The sequence below is a fragment of the Salvelinus fontinalis genome, chromosome 2, assembly GCF_029448725.1.
Source record: "Salvelinus fontinalis isolate EN_2023a chromosome 2, ASM2944872v1, whole genome shotgun sequence".
NCBI classification, from domain to species: domain Eukaryota; kingdom Metazoa; phylum Chordata; class Actinopteri; order Salmoniformes; family Salmonidae; genus Salvelinus; species Salvelinus fontinalis.
The window spans coordinates 14,633,268-14,649,189 of NC_074666.1; the positions used below are offsets into that span (position 1 = coordinate 14,633,268).

The window sequence follows — 15,922 nt, forward strand, 5'->3', positions numbered from 1 at the left end:
GAGTGGGGTAACATCTCACAGCAAGAACTGGCAAATCTGGTGCAGTCCATGAGGAGATGCACTGCAGTACTTAATGCAGCTGGTGGCCACACCAGTTACTGGTGATTTTGACCCCCCCCCCCCCCCCTTTGTTTAGGGACACATTATTCAAATGTCTGTGGAACTTGATCAGTTTATGTTTCAGTTGTTGAATCTTGTTATGTTCATACAAATATTTACACATGTTAAGTTTGCTGAAAATAAACGCAGTTGACAGTGAGAGGACGTTTCTTTTTTTGCTGAGTTTATGTAGTATTCAGTCTTGTTCATTTTTTAGCACAGTTTGATTCCAACAGTGTTTGTTTACCACTGTCTGTTCGTCAGGACGTGGAGCTGAAAGTGTCCCTTGTGAAGTCTGAGAAAGGAAGCCTGGGGTTTACTCTGACCAAAGGGAACGACCTGGGCTGTTACATCCATGACATCATCCAGGACCCTGCCAAGGGAGACGGCAGGCTGCGGCCCGGGGATCGCATGATCATGGTACACATCTGCTGAATGGAGCTACTGAACACTCTCAATCTGGTTTTCCTTGATTCCTCACCTCCTCCTCCAATGTGTTTTAAGGAGGTGAGGAGAGAGACTTTGGGTCTCCTCCTCCAATGTGTTTTAAGGAGGTGAGGAGAGAGACTTTGTCTCCTCCTCCAATACGTTTTAAGGAGGTGAGGAGAGAGACTTTGTCTCCTCCTCCAATACGTTTTAAGGAGGTGAGGAGAGAGACTTTGTCTCCTCCTCCAATACGTTTTAAGGAGGTGAGGAGAGAGACTTTGGGTTTCCTTCTCCAATGCAGTTTGAGAACAGACGGAGAGAGGATACGAGGAATTGAAGACAGACAAATTGATAGTCATGTTTGAACACTCACTCTGTCATGCTGTATCACAAGCATTTCACCTGTAGCTCTTTACTAACGATCCCCCCATCCCCTTCAGGTGAACAACAAAGATGTGTCCAACATGGGTCACACTGAGGTGGTGAACCTGGTGAGAGCGGCCCCCAGGGTGGTCGATCTAGTGGTAGGAAGGGTTATAGAGGCTCCTAAACCCCCTATAGAGGCACACCTACTGCCGGACATCTCCTTCCAGTGCCCTGACCAAACATTAGGTAAGAGGAGATATAGAGATCTATTTAGACTGCCTAAAAGGATCTATTTAACTAATGTGTATCATCTCAACTGTTGAACTGTTAAAATATCTGTGTTGGTTTGGGGTTATCAACTTCAATGATGATGATGATGATTGTGAAGGAAACATGTGACATGGACATGGTTTAAAAAAGCACAATATGTAAGGGTGTTAGATTGCAGTTTGAAAGGAATGTGTGGTTGGTCTTTTTTGGACTATAAATAAGCTTCCACTGCCTTGCTGTGGTGTTTTAGGTGACAGCTTTTGGTTCAGAAGGTCACAGTTGTGTTTATTAGGCACCAAACAGAATAAAATGGACTGAAACAGGTAGGACCTAGCTGGACTTCAGTTTTCCGTAGCAAAACATTTTAAAACATATTATTTTCCCTGCAGGGATGGTGTTGGACGGGGGAAGTGGCTGTGTGTATGGGGTGTTGTTCATAAAGATTAACGTTGTTGTATCGCTCCCTACAGGTTTAGTATTAGACAGGGGAAGTGACTGTGTGTTAGTGGGGTAGAGGTCTTTCTGTGTCCGAAAACTTTGATCCGAAGATAATCACACCGAACAGACCTGCGATTTAAAGGGGGACCTGGACCCGAGAACAATCAGGCCCGACGACAACCAGACCTAGCTTGACCTAACGGGTCCTGGTCTAGACGAGACCTAATTGGACCCGAGCGACAAATTTATTTATCAGCCAAGTTGATGTTAGATCTTCATATGTTGGCTAGGCCTTCTATAAGTCAATAAATTGTCCTTATTAGCGTAGAATAAATATGCTATAGACAAGACCCAACGACAATCAAACAGGACCCGACCCGAGGGGAAATGTTAGAATTTTGGACCAGGACCCTCTCGGCTATTCAGGTTCAGGGGGATCCATGAAGATCACCTAGTATTGGGCAGTGACAATGTGTATGGGGTGTTGTTCATAAAGCTTAACGTTGCATCTCGCCCTGCAGGTCTAGTATTGGACGGGGGCAGTGACAGTGTGTACGGGGTGTTGTTCATAAAGGAGGTACTGCCTGGCTCGGCGGCGCTGCTGGACGGGAGTCTGAGGCCCTTGGACCTGGTCCACTATATTAACGGAGCTCCAACTCTGGACCTGACCCTCAATGAGAGCTGCAGGTTGCTGGAGATCTCCCTCAGGGAGCTCACTATCAAAGCTACAAGGTAAACTTAACCCTCACCCTGAATTCCAAATAGACCCCTAGCCCCTACACACTAGGCACTTTGGGTTAGGCGTTGACCTGCGAGTGTCCCTCAGGGACCTCACCAGTTAAACACTAGCCTTATGTACCATAAACACATTTTGCAGTGCTTGCCAGCTAGTGCCAAAGAGGTTTGGAACTGAGAGACTCAACAAATGATTACTTCCTGTAACTCCCTCTTCAGATCCCCGTCCAAGAGGTACATGTGTTCATTATCCTTGACCTAATTGATATCTCTCCTCCCTCCAGGGATGGGAAACCAGTGTCTCCAGGACAGAAGAGTATTTCATTTCTCAACAACAACATCAGCCCTGAAGTCTCCACCAGCCTCAACGGTAAGTACTTGTACAAGCCTATCCATACAAATCGTAGATTGTTATCCCTTTGAAAGATTTGCTGAATGTGTATAGCATTATGGTACATATACAGTAAGTACATCAGTCAAGTTCTCTCTTACCTTCTTCACAGTCAGGAAGTATACACACCCCTATACTTTTTCCACATTTTGTTGTTACAGCCTGAATTTTAAATTTGAGATTTTGTGTCACTGATATACACACAATACCCCGCATCATTTTTTATGACTAGCCAATCTCTGTAGCCCAGACATACAATTATCTGTAAGGTCCCTCAACTGTGTAGTGAATTTCAAGCAAAGACTAAAAATATTCCAAAACATGTGTCCTGTTTGCAATTAGGCACTAAAGTAATACTGCAAAAAATATGGCAAAGCATTTCACTTTTTGTCCTGAATACAAAGTGTTATGTTTGGGGCAAATCCAATAGAACACATCAATGAGTACCTCTCTCCATATTGTCAAGCATAGTGGTGGCTGCATCATGTTATGGGTATGCTTGTAATCATTAAGGACTTTTCAGGATAAAGAAACATAATGGAGCTGAGCACAGGCAAAACCTGTTTCAGTGTGCTTTCCACCAGACACTAGGAGATGAATTCACCTTTCAGCAGGATAATAACCTAAAACACAAGGCCAAATGTATGCTGGAGTTGCTTACCAATAAGACATTTAATGTTCCTGAGTGGCCTAGTTACAGTTTTGACATAAACCAGCTTGAAAATGTATGGCAAAACATGAAAATGGCTGTCTAGCAATGATCAACAACCAACTTGACAGAGCTTGAAGATTTTTTTAAATAATGTGCAAATATTGTGCAATCCAGGTGTGCAAAGCTCTTAGATTTAGTCACACCGCTGAAATTGCTGCCAAAGGTGATTCCAACATGTATTGACTCATGTGAATACCTATGTAAATTAGATTTCTGTATTTCATGTTCAATAAGTTTGCAAACACTTCTAAAAACATGTTTTCACTTTGTTATTATGCGGTATTGTGTGTAGATGGGTGACAAAAAAATATATTTAATACATTTTCTGAATTCAGGCTGTAACACAACAAAATGTGGAACAAGTCAAGGGGTATGAATACTTTCTGAAGGCACTGTATGTTATGAACAACACATGCTGTCTTTAACATAACGCTTAGTTGTTGTGGAGTATGATGTGACCGTTCCTTCCCCCCGTTACAGATTATGTCTATGGGGCTGATCACAGAGAAACAGAGGCCTTCTCTGCACTATGTCCTCCAGAGGTAATTACACCTGCTTCCATCAGTCTACCACTTTTATATTATTGGATAGATTGAGAACACGTTGCTTTACATGTGACTATAGCAACTCAACTTCAATCACTTACACACATTTAAATTGCATTAACTCGGCTATAAGGATATGTAATTGGGTTAACTCGGCTATAAGGTTAACTCTGCTATAAGGTTATGTAATTGGGTTAACTCTGCTATAAGGTTAACTCTGCTATAAGGTTATGTAATTGGGTTAACTCTGCTATAAGGTTAACTCAGCTATAAGGTTATGTAATTGGGTTAACTCTGCTATAAGGATATGTAATTGGGTTAACTCTGCTATAAGGTTATGTAATTGGGTTAACTCTGCTATAAGGTTATGTAATTGGGTTAACTCTGCTATAAGGTTATGTAATTGGGTTAACTCTGCTATAAGGATATGTAATTGGGTTGACTCTGCTATAAGGTTATGTAATTGGGTTAACTCTGCTATAAGGTTATGTAATTGGGTTGACTCTGCTATAAGGTTATGTAATTGGGTTAACTGCTATAAGGTTAACTCTGCTATAAGGTTATGTATTTGGGTTAACTCTGCTATAAGGATATGTAATTGGGTTAACTCTGCTATAAGGTTATGTAATTGGGTTAACTCTGCTATAAGGTTAACTCTGCTATAAGGATATGTAATTGGGTTAACTCTGCTATAAGGTTATGTAATTGGGTTAACTCTGCTATAAGGTTATGTAATTGGGTTAACTCTGCTATAAGGTTGACTCTGCTATAAGGATATGTAATTGGGTTAACTCTGCTATAAGGATATGTAATTGGGTTAACTCTGCTATAAGGATATGTAATTGGGTTAACTCTGCTATAAGGATATGTAATTGGGTTAACTCGGCTATAAGGATATGTAATTGGGTTAACTCTGCTATAAGGATATGTAATTGGGTTAACTCGGCTATAAGGATATGTAATTGGGTTAACTCTGCTATAAGGTTATGTAATTGGGTTAACTCTGCTATAAGGATATGTAATTGGGTTGACTCGGCTATAAGGATATGTAATTGGGTTAACTCGGCTATAAGGATATGTAATTGGGTTAACTCGGCTATAAGGATATGTAATTGGGTTAACTCGGCTATAAGGTTATGTAATTGGGTTAACTCTGCTATAAGGATATGTAATTGGGTTAACTCGGCTATAAGGATATGTAATTGGGTTAACTCGGCTATAAGGATATGTAATTGGGTTAACTCGGCTATAAGGATATGTAATTGGGTTAACTCGGCTATAAGGTTATGTAATTGGGTTAACTCTGCTATAAGGATATGTAATTGGGTTAACTCTGCTATAAGGTTAACTCAGCTATAAGGTTATGTAATTGGGTTAACTCTGCTATAAGGTTAACTCTGCTATAAGGATATGTAATTGGGTTAACTCGGCTATAAGGATATGTAATTGGGTTAACTCTGCTATAAGGTTATGTAATTGGGTTAACTCTGCTATACGGTTAACTCTGCTATAAGGTTATGTAATTGGGTTAACTCTGCTATAAGGTTGACTCTGCTATAAGGTTATGTAATTGGGTTGACTCTGCTATAAGGTTATGTAATTGGGTTAACTCTGCTATAAGGATATGTAATTGGGTTAACTCTGCTATAAGGTTATGTAATTGGGTTAACTCTGCTATAAGGTTATGTAATTGGGTTAACTCTGCTATAAGGTTAACTCTGCTATAAGGATATGTAATTGGGTTAACTCTGCTATAAGGTTATGTAATTGGGTTAACTCTGCTATAAGGTTGACTCTGCTATAAGGATATGTAATTGGGTTAACTCTGCTATAAGGATATGTAATTGGGTTAACTCTGCTATAAGGATATGTAATTGGGTTAACTCTGCTATAAGGATATGTAATTGGGTTAACTCTGCTATAAGGTTATGTAATTGGGTTAACTCTGCTATAAGGTTATGTAATTGGGTTAACTCTGCTATAAGGTTAACTCTGCTATAAGGATATGTAATTGGGTTAACTCTGCTATAAGGTTATGTAATTGGGTTAACTCTGCTATAAGGTTGACTCTGCTATAAGGATATGTAATTGGGTTAACTCTGCTATAAGGATATGTAATTGGGTTAACTCTGCTATAAGGTTATGTAATTGGGTTAACTCTGCTATAAGGATATGTAATTGGGTTAACTCTGCTATAAGGATATGTAATTGGGTTAACTCTGCTATAAGGTTATGTAATTGGGTTAACTCTGCTATAAGGTTGACTCTGCTATAAGGATATGTAATTGGGTTAACTCTGCTATAAGGTTATGTAATTGGGTTAACTCTGCTATAAGGTTATGTAATTGGGTTAACTCTGCTATAAGGTTAACTCTGCTATAAGGTTATGTAATTGGGTTAACTCTGCTATAAGGTTATGTAATTGGGTTAACTCTGCTATAAGGTTATGTAATTGGGTTAAGTCTGCTATAAGGTTATGTAATTGGGTTAACTCTGCTATAAGGTTATGTAATTGGGTTAACTCTGCTATAAGGTTATGTAATTGGGTTAAGTCTGCTATAAGGTTATGTAATTGGGTTAACTGCTATAAGGTTAACTCTGCTATAAGGATATGTAATTGGGTTAACTCTGCTATAAGGTTATGTAATTGGGTTAACTCTGCTATAAGGTTATGTAATTGGGTTAACTCTGCTATAAGGTTATGTAATTGGGTTAACTGCTATAAGGTTAACTCTGCTATAAGGATATGTAATTGGGTTAACTCTGCTATAAGGTTATGTAATTGGGTTAACTCTGCTATAAGGATATGTAATTGGGTTAACTCTGCTATAAGGTTAACTCTGCTATAAGGATATGTAATTGGGTTAACTCTGCTATAAGGATATGTAATTGGGTTAACTCTGCTATAAGGTTAACTCTGCTATAAGGATATGTAATTGGGTTAACTCGGCTATAAGGTTATGTAATTGGGTTAACTCTGCTATAAGGATATGTAATTGGGTTAACTCTGCTATAAGGATATGTAATTGGGTTGACTCTGCTATAAGGATATGTAATTGGGTTAACTCGGCTATAAGGTTGACTCTGCTATAAGGATATGTAATTGGGTTAACTCGGCTATAAGGTTAACTCGGCTATAAGGATATGTAATTGGGTTGACTCTGCTATAAGGATATGTAATTGGGTTAACTCGGCTATAAGGTTGACTCTGCTATAAGGTTATGTAATTGGGTTAACTCTGCTATAAGGATATGTAATTGGGTTAACTCTGCTATAAGGTTATGTAATTGGGTTAACTCTGCTATACGGTTAACTCTGCTATAAGGTTATGTAATTGGGTTAACTCTGCTATACGGTTAACTCTGCTATAAGGTTATGAAATTGGGTTAACTCTGCTATACGGTTAACTCTGCTATAAGGATATGTAATTGGTTAAACTCTGCTATAAGGATATGTAATTGGGTTAACTCTGCTATAAGGTTAACTCTGCTATAAGGATATGTAATTGGGTTAACTCGGCTATAAGGATATGTAATTGGGTTAACTCTGCTATAAGGATATGTAATTGGGTTAACTCTGCTATAAGGTTAACTCTGCTATAAGGATATGTAATTGGTTAAACTTGGCTATAAGGTTATGTAATTGGGTTAACTCTGCTATAAGGTTATGTAATTGGGTTAACTCTGCTATAAGGTTAACTCAGCTATAAGGTTATGTAATTGGGTTGACTCTGCTATAAGGTTATGTAATTGGGTTGACTCTGCTATAAGGTTATGTAATTGGGTTGACTCTGCTATAAGGTTATGTAATTGGGTTAACTCTGCTATAAGGTTAACTCAGCTATAAGGTTATGTAATTGGGTTGACTCTGCTATAAGGTTATGTAATTGGGTTGACTCTGCTATAAGGTTATGTAATTGGGTTGACTCTGCTATAAGGTTATGTAATTGGGTTAACTCTGCTATAAGGTTGACTCGGCTATAAGGTTATGTAATTGGGTTAACTCTGCTATAAGGATATGTAATTGGGTTAACTCTGCTATAAGGTTAACTCTGCTATAAGGATATGTAATTGGGTTAACTCTGCTATAAGGTTAACTCAGCTATAAGGTTATGTAATTGGGTTAACTCTGCTATAAGGTTATGTAATTGGGTTAACTCTGCTATAAGGTTAACTCAGCTATAAGGATATGTAATTGGGTTAACTCAGCTATAAGGATATGTAATTGGGTTAACTCTGCTATAAGGTTGACTCGGCTATAAGGTTATGTAATTGGGTTGACTCTGCTATAAGGTTATGTAATTGGGTTGACTCTGCTATAAGGTTATGTAATTGGGTTGACTCTGCTATAAGGTTATGTAATTGGGTTAACTCTGCTATAAGGTTAACTCTGCTATAAGGTTATGTAATTGGGTTGACTCTGCTATAAGGTTATGTAATTGGGTTGACTCTGCTATAAGGTTATGTAATTGGGTTAACTCAGCTATAAGGTTATGTAATTGGGTTAACTCTGCTATAAGGTTGACTCGGCTATAAGGTTATGTAATTGGGTTAACTCTGCTATAAGGATATGTAATTGGGTTAACTCTGCTATAAGGTTAACTCTGCTATAAGGATATGTAATTGGGTTAACTCTGCTATAAGGTTAACTCAGCTATAAGGTTATGTAATTGGGTTAACTCTGCTATAAGGTTATGTAATTGGGTTAACTCTGCTATAAGGTTAACTCAGCTATAAGGATATGTAATTGGGTTAACTCAGCTATAAGGATATGTAATTGGGTTAACTCTGCTATAAGGTTGACTCGGCTATAAGGTTATGTAATTGGGTTAACTCTGCTATAAGGATATGTAATTGGGTTAACTCTGCTATAAGGTTATGTAATTGGGTTAACTCTGCTATAAGGTTAACTCAGCTATAAGGTTATGTAATTGGGTTAACTCTGCTATAAGGTTAACTCAGCTATAAGGTTATGTAATTGGGTTAACTCTGCTATAAGGATATGTAATTGGGTTAACTCTGCTATAAGGTTATGTAATTGGGTTAACTCTGCTATAAGGTTAACTCAGCTATAAGGTTAACTCTGCTATAAGGATATGTAATTGGGTTAACTCTGCTATAAGGTTATGTAATTGGGTTAACTCTGCTATACGGTTAACTCTGCTATAAGGATATGTAATTGGGTTAACTCTGCTATAAGGTTATGTAATTGGGTTAACTCTGCTATACGGTTAACTCTGCTATAAGGATATGTAATTGGGTTAACTCTGCTATAAGGTTGACTCGGCTATAAGGATATGTAATTGGTTAAACTTGGCTATAAGGTTATGTAATTGGGTTAACTCTGCTATAAGGATATGTCATTGGGTTGACTCTGCTATAAGGATATGTCATTGGGTTAACTCTGCTATAAGGTTAACTCTGCTATAAGGTTATGTAATTGGGTTAACTCTGCTATACGGTTGACTCTGCTATAAGGATATGTCATTGGGTTAACTCTGCTATAAGGTTAACTCTGCTATAAGGTTATGTAATTGGGTTAACTCTGCTATAAGGTTAACTCAATCAATCAATCAATCAATTTTATTTTATATAGCCCTTCGTACATCAGATAATATCTCGAAGTGCTGTACAGAAACCCAGCCTAAAACCCCAAACAGCAAGCAATGCAGGTGTAGAAGCACGGTGGCTAGGAAAAACTCCCTAGAAAGGCCAAAACCTAGAAAGAAACCTAGAGAGGAACCAGGCTATGAGGGGTGGCCAGTCCTCTTCTGGCTGTGCCGGGTGGAGATTATAACAGAACTATGCCAAGATGTTCAAAAATGTTCATAAGTGACAAGCATGGTCAAATAATAATCATGAATAATTTTCAGTTGGCTTTTCATAGCTGATCATTAAGAGTTGAAAAACAACAGGTCTGGGACAGGTGGCGGTTCCATAACCGCAGGCAGAACAGCTGAAACTGGAATAGCAGCAAGGCCAGGCGGACTGGGGACAGCAAGGAGTCACCACGGGCGGCAGTCCCGACGCATGGTCCTAGGGCCCAGGTCCTCCGAGAGAAAGAAAGAGAGAAGGAGAAAAATAGAGAGAGCCAAGATTTTCAAAATGTTCATAAATGACAAGCATGGTCAAATAATAATCAGGAATAAATCTGTTGGCTTTTCATAGCCGATCATTAAGAGTTGAAAACAGCAGGTCTGGGACAGGTAGGGGTTTCGTAACCGCAGGCAGAAACAGTTGAAACTGGAATAGCAGCAAGGCCGGGCGGACTGGGGACAGCAAGGTGTCAGCATGCCCGGTAGTCCTGACGTATGGTCCTAGGGCTCAGGTTCTCAGAGAGAAAGAGAGAACGAGAGAATTAGAGAGAGCTTAAATTCACACAGGACACTGGATAAGACAGGAGAAGTACTCCAGGTATAACCAACTGACCCTAGCCCCCTGACACATAAACTACTGCAGCATAAATACTGGAGGCTGAGACAGGAGCGGTCAGGAGACACTGTGGCCCCATCCGAAGAAACCCCCGGACAGGGCCAAACAGGAAGGATATAACCCCACCCACTCTGCCAAAGCACAGCCCCCACACCACTAGAGGGAAATCCTCAACCACCAACTTACAATCCTGAGACAAGGCCGAGTATAGCCCACAAAGGTCTCCACCACAGCACAACCAAGGGGGAGCGCCAACCCAGACAGGAAGTTCACGTCAGTAACTCAACCCACTCAAGTGACGCACCCCTCCTAGGGACGGCATGAAAGAGCACCAGCAAGCCAGTGACTCAGCCCCAGTAACAGGGTTAGAGGCAGGGAATCCCAGTGGAGAGAGGGGAACCGGCCCTGGAGAGACCGCAAGGGCGGTTCGTTGCTCCAGAGCCTTTCCGTTCACCTTCACACTCCTGGGCCAGACTACACTCAATCATATGACCTACTGAAGAGATAAGTCTTCAGTAAAGACTTAAAGGTTGAGACCGAGTCTGCGTCTCTCACATGGGTAGGCAGACTGTTCCATAAAAATGGAGATCTATAGGAGAAAGCCCTGCCTCCAGCTGTTTGCTTAGAAATTTTAGGGACAATTAGGAGGCCTGCGTCTTGTGACCGTAGCGTACGTGTAGGTATGTACGGCAGGACCAACTCGGAAAGATAGGTAGGAGCAAGCCCATGTAACGCTTTATAGGTTAACAGTAAAACCTTGATATCAGCCCTTGCCTTAACGGGAAGCCAGTGTAGGGAAGCTAGCACTGGAGTAATATGATCAAATTTCTTGGTTCTAGTCAGGATTCTAGCAGCCGTATTTAGCACTAACTGAAGTTTATTTAGTGCTTTATCCGGGTAGCCGGAAAGTAGAGCATTGCAGTAGTCTAACCTAGAAGTAACAAATGCATGGATGAATTTTTCTGCATCATTTTTGGACAGAAAATTTCTGATTTTTGCAATGTTACGTAGATGGAAAAAAGCTGTCCTTGAAACAGTCTTGATATGTTCGTCAAAAGAGAGATCAGGGTCAAGAGTAACGCCGAGGTCCTTCACAGTTTTATTTGAGACGACTTTACAACCATCAAGATGAATTGTCAGATTTAACAGAAGATCTCTTTGTTTCTTGGGACCTAGAACAAGCATCTCTGTTTTGTCCGAGTTTAAAAGTAGAAAGTTTTCAGCCATCCACTTCCTTATGTCTGAAACACAGGCTTCTAGCGAGGGCAATTTTGGGGCTTCACCATGTTTCATTGAAATGTACAGCTGTGTGTCATCCGCATAGCAGTGAAAGTTAACATTATGTTTTCGAATAACATCCCCAAGAGGTAAAATATATAGTGAAAACAATAGTGGTCCTAAAACGGAACCTTGAGGAACACCGAAATGTACAGTTGATTTGTCAGAGGACAGACCATTCACAGAGACAAACTGATATCTTTCCGACAGGTAAGATCTAAACCAGGCCAGAACTTGTCCGTGTAGACCAATTTGGGTTTCCAGTCTCTCCAAAAGAATGTGGTGATCGATGGTGTCAAAGGCAGCACTAAGATCTAGTAGCACGAGGACAGATGCAGAGCCTCGGTCTGACGCCATTAAAAGGTCATTTACCACCTTCACAAGTGCAGTCTCAGTGCTATGATGGGGTCTAAAACCAGACTGAAGCATTTCGTATACATTGTTTGTCTTCAGAAAGGCAGTGAGTTGCTGCGCAACAGCTTTTTCTAAAAATTTTGAGAGGAATGGAAGATTCGATATAGGCCGATAGTTTTTTATATTTTCCGGGTCAAGGTTTGGCTTTTTCAAGAGAGGCTTTATCACTGCCACTTTTAGTGAGTTTGGTACACATCCGGTGGATAGAGAGCTGTTTATTATGTTCAACATAGGAGGGCCAAGCACAGGAAGCAGCTCCTTCAGCAGTTTAGTAGGAATAGGATCCAGTATGCAGCTTGAAGGTTTAGAGGCCATGATTATTTTCATCATTGTGTCAAGAGATATAGTACTAAAACACTTAAGTGTCTCTCCCGATCCCAGGCCCTCGCAGAGCTGTGCAGATCCAGGACAGCTAAGCCCTGGAGGAATACGCAGATTCAAAGAGGAGTCTGTAATTTGCTTTCTAATGGTCATGATCTTTTCCTCAAAGAAGTTCATGAATTTATTATTGCTGAAGTGAAAGCCATCCTCTCTTGGGGAATGCTGCTTTTTAGTTAGCTTTGCAACAGTATCAAAAATAAATTTTGGATTGTTCTTATTTTCCTCGATTAAGTTGGAAAAGTAGGATGATCGAGCAGCAGTGAGGGCTCTTCGGTACTGCACGGTACTGTCTTTCCAAGCTAGTCGGAAGACTTCCAGTTTTGTGTGGCGCCATTTCCGTTCCAATTTCCTGGAAGCTTGCTTCAAAGCTCGGGTATTTTCTGTATACCAGGGAGCTAGTTTCTTATGACAAATGTTTTTCGTTTTTAGGGGTGCAACTGCATCTAGGGTATTGCGCAAGGTTAAATTGAGTTCCTCAGTTAAGTGGTTAACTGATTTTTGTCCTCTGACGTCCTTGGGTAGGCAGAAGGAGTCTGGAAGGGCATCAAGGAATTTTTGTGTTGTCTGAGAATTTATAGCACGACTTTTGATGCTCCTTGGTTGGGGTCTGAGCAGATTATTTGTTGCGATTGCAAACGTAATAAAATGGTGGTCCGATAGTCCAGGATTATGTGGAAAAACATTTAGATCTACAACATTTATTCCATGGGACAAAACTAGGTCCAGAGTATGACTGTGGCAGTGAGTAGGTCCAGAGACATGTTGGACAAAACCCACTGAGTCGATGATGGCTCCGAAAGACTTTTGGAGTGGGTCTGTGGACTTCTCCATGTGAATATTAAAATCACCAAAAATTAGAATATGATCTGCTATGACTACAAGGTCTGATAGGAATTCAGGAAACTCAGAGAGGAACGCTGTATATGGCCCAGGAGGCCTGTAAACAGTAGCTATAAAAAGTGATTGAGTAGGCTGCATAGATTTCATGACTAGAAGCTCAAAAGATGAAAACGCCATATTTTTTTTTGTAAATTGAAATTTGCTATCGTAGATGTTAGCAACACCTCCGCCTTTGCGGGATGCACGGGGGATATGGTCACTAGTGTAACCAGGAGGTGAGGCCTCATTTAACACAGTAAATTCATCAGGCTTAAGCCATGTTTCAGTCAGGCCAATCACATCAAGATTATGATCAGTGATTAGTTCATTGACTATGACTGCCTTTGAAGTGAGGGATCTAACATTAAGTAACCCTATTTTGAGATGTGAGGTATCACGATCTCTTTCAATAATGGCAGGAATGGAGGAGGTCTTTATCCTAATAAGATTGCTAAGGCGAACATCGCCATGTTTAGTTTTGCCCAACCTAGGTCGAGGCACAGACACAGTCTCAATGGGTATGGCTGAGCTGACTACACTGACTGTGCTATTGGCAGACTCCACTAAGCTGGCAGGTTGGTGCTATAAGGTGCTATATAACTCTGCTATAAGGTTATGTAATTGGGTTAACTCTGCTATAAGGTTATGTAATTGGGTTAACTCAGCTATAAGGTTATGTAATTGGGTTAACTCTGCTATAAGGTTATGTAATTGGGTTAACTCTGCTATAAGGTTATGTAATTGGGTTGACTCTGCTATAAGGTTAACTCTGCTATAAGGATATGTAATTGGGTTAACTCTGCTATAAGGTTATGTAATTGGGTTAACTCTGCTATAAGGTTATGTAATTGGGTTAAGTCTGCTATAAGGTTAACTCAGCTATAAGGTTATGTAATTGGGTTAACTCTGCTATAAGGTTATGTAATTGGGTTGACTCAGCTATAAGGTTATGTAATTGGGTTAACTCAGCTATAAGGTTATGTAATTGGGTTAACTCGGCTATAAGGATATGTAATTGGGTTAACTCAGCTATAAGGTTATGTAATTGGGTTGACTCTGCTATAAGGTTATGTAATTGGGTTAACTCGGCTAGAGAGAGTTCATTAGCCACACGGTCCCGTGTGGCTCAGTTGGTAGAGCATGGCGCTTGCAACGCCAGGGTTGTGGGTTCAATTCCCACGGGGGGTCCAGGATGAATATGTATGAACTTTCCAATTTGTAAGTCCCTCTGGATAAGAGCATCTGCTAAATGACTTAAATGTAAATGTAAAATTAGTCACATGCACAGAGTTGTAAATGTAGTGAACAATCTTGAGCTGCAACAGTACCAATTGGTGGGGCGGTTAGCGGTCTAGTGGTGACTATTCAGCATGATAAATGTCCATTCGTTGGGGGGGCAGTGTAAATGTCCTAATGGTCTGGGGTTAGAAGCTATTGGCCAGCTTAAGTTTTTGCCATGATGCTCCTCTACTGCCCGCATCTGAATCAAATTAAATGTTATTTGTCACATGTGCCGAATACAACAGGTGTAGACCTTACTGAGAAATGCTTACTTACAAGCCCTTAACCAACAATGCAGAGTAAAGTTTAAAAAAAATGTAACACAATAAAATAATGATACAGGGGGTACTGGTACCAAGTCAGTGTGCGGGGCTACGGGTTAGTCGAGGTAATATGTACATGTAGGTAGAGTTAAAGTGACTATGCATAGATAAACAGCGAGTAGCAGCAGTGTAAAAAAGAGGGTCAATGCAAATAGTCCGGGTAGCCATTTGATTAACTGTCCAGCAGTCTTATGGTATAAAAGTCCTGGATGGCAGGAAGCTTGGTCCCAGTGATGTACTGGGCCGTATGCACTACCCTCTGTAGCGCCTTGCGGTCGGATGCCGAACAGTTGCCATACCAGGCGGTGATGCAACGGGTCAGGATGCTCTTGATGGTGCAGCTGTAGAACTTTTTGAGGATCTGAGGACCCATGCCAAATCTTTTCAGTCTCCTGAGAGGGAATAGATGGTGTTGTGCCCTCTACACAACTGTATTGGTGTATTTGGACCATAATAGTTTGTTGTTGATGTGGACACCAAGGAACTTGACGCTCTCGACCCGCTCCACTACAGCCCTGTCGATGTGAATGGGGGCGTATCAGTGAAGTCACTTGCCAGTTGGTCAGTGCATGCTCGGATTACACGTCCTGGTAATCAGTCTGGCCCTGCAGCCTTGTGAATGTTGACCTGTTTAAAGGTCTTACTGACCGGCTACGGAGAGCGTGATCTCAGTCGTCCAGAACAACTGATGCTCTCGTGCATGCTTCAGTGTTGCTTGCCTCGAAGCGCACATAGAAGTAATTCAGCTACCGTCACTGGGTAGCTCGTGGCTTGGCTTCCTTTTGTATTTCGTAATAGTTTGCAAGCCCTGCCACATCCGACGAGCCAGTGTAGTAGGATTCAATCTTTGTCCTGTATTGAAGCTTTGCCTGTTTGATGGTTCGTCTGAGGGCATAGCGGGATTTCTTATAAGTGCCCGGATTAGTGTCCCGCTCCTTGAAAGCGGCAGCTCT

At 40.7% G+C, this 15,922-nt stretch overlaps 1 protein-coding gene across 5 annotated transcripts in view; it reads left to right on the forward strand.

The window, feature by feature from the left end:
• Positions 1-15,922, forward strand: part of ptpn13 (protein tyrosine phosphatase non-receptor type 13) — a 142,926-nt gene that overhangs the window by 118,925 nt on the left and 8,079 nt on the right. For 4 of the 5 annotated variants that reach the window (XM_055864549.1, XM_055864559.1, XM_055864568.1 and 1 more), the window contains 5 exons: positions 364-519; positions 966-1,137; positions 2,121-2,331; positions 2,619-2,704; positions 3,918-3,979. In XM_055864549.1, the coding sequence (XP_055720524.1) occupies positions 364-519; positions 966-1,137; positions 2,121-2,331; positions 2,619-2,704; positions 3,918-3,979 (687 nt within the window). The remainder of the gene's footprint in view (positions 1-363; positions 520-965; positions 1,138-2,120; positions 2,332-2,618; positions 2,705-3,917; positions 3,980-15,922) is intronic. The other variant, XM_055864576.1, reaches the window with a different exon arrangement.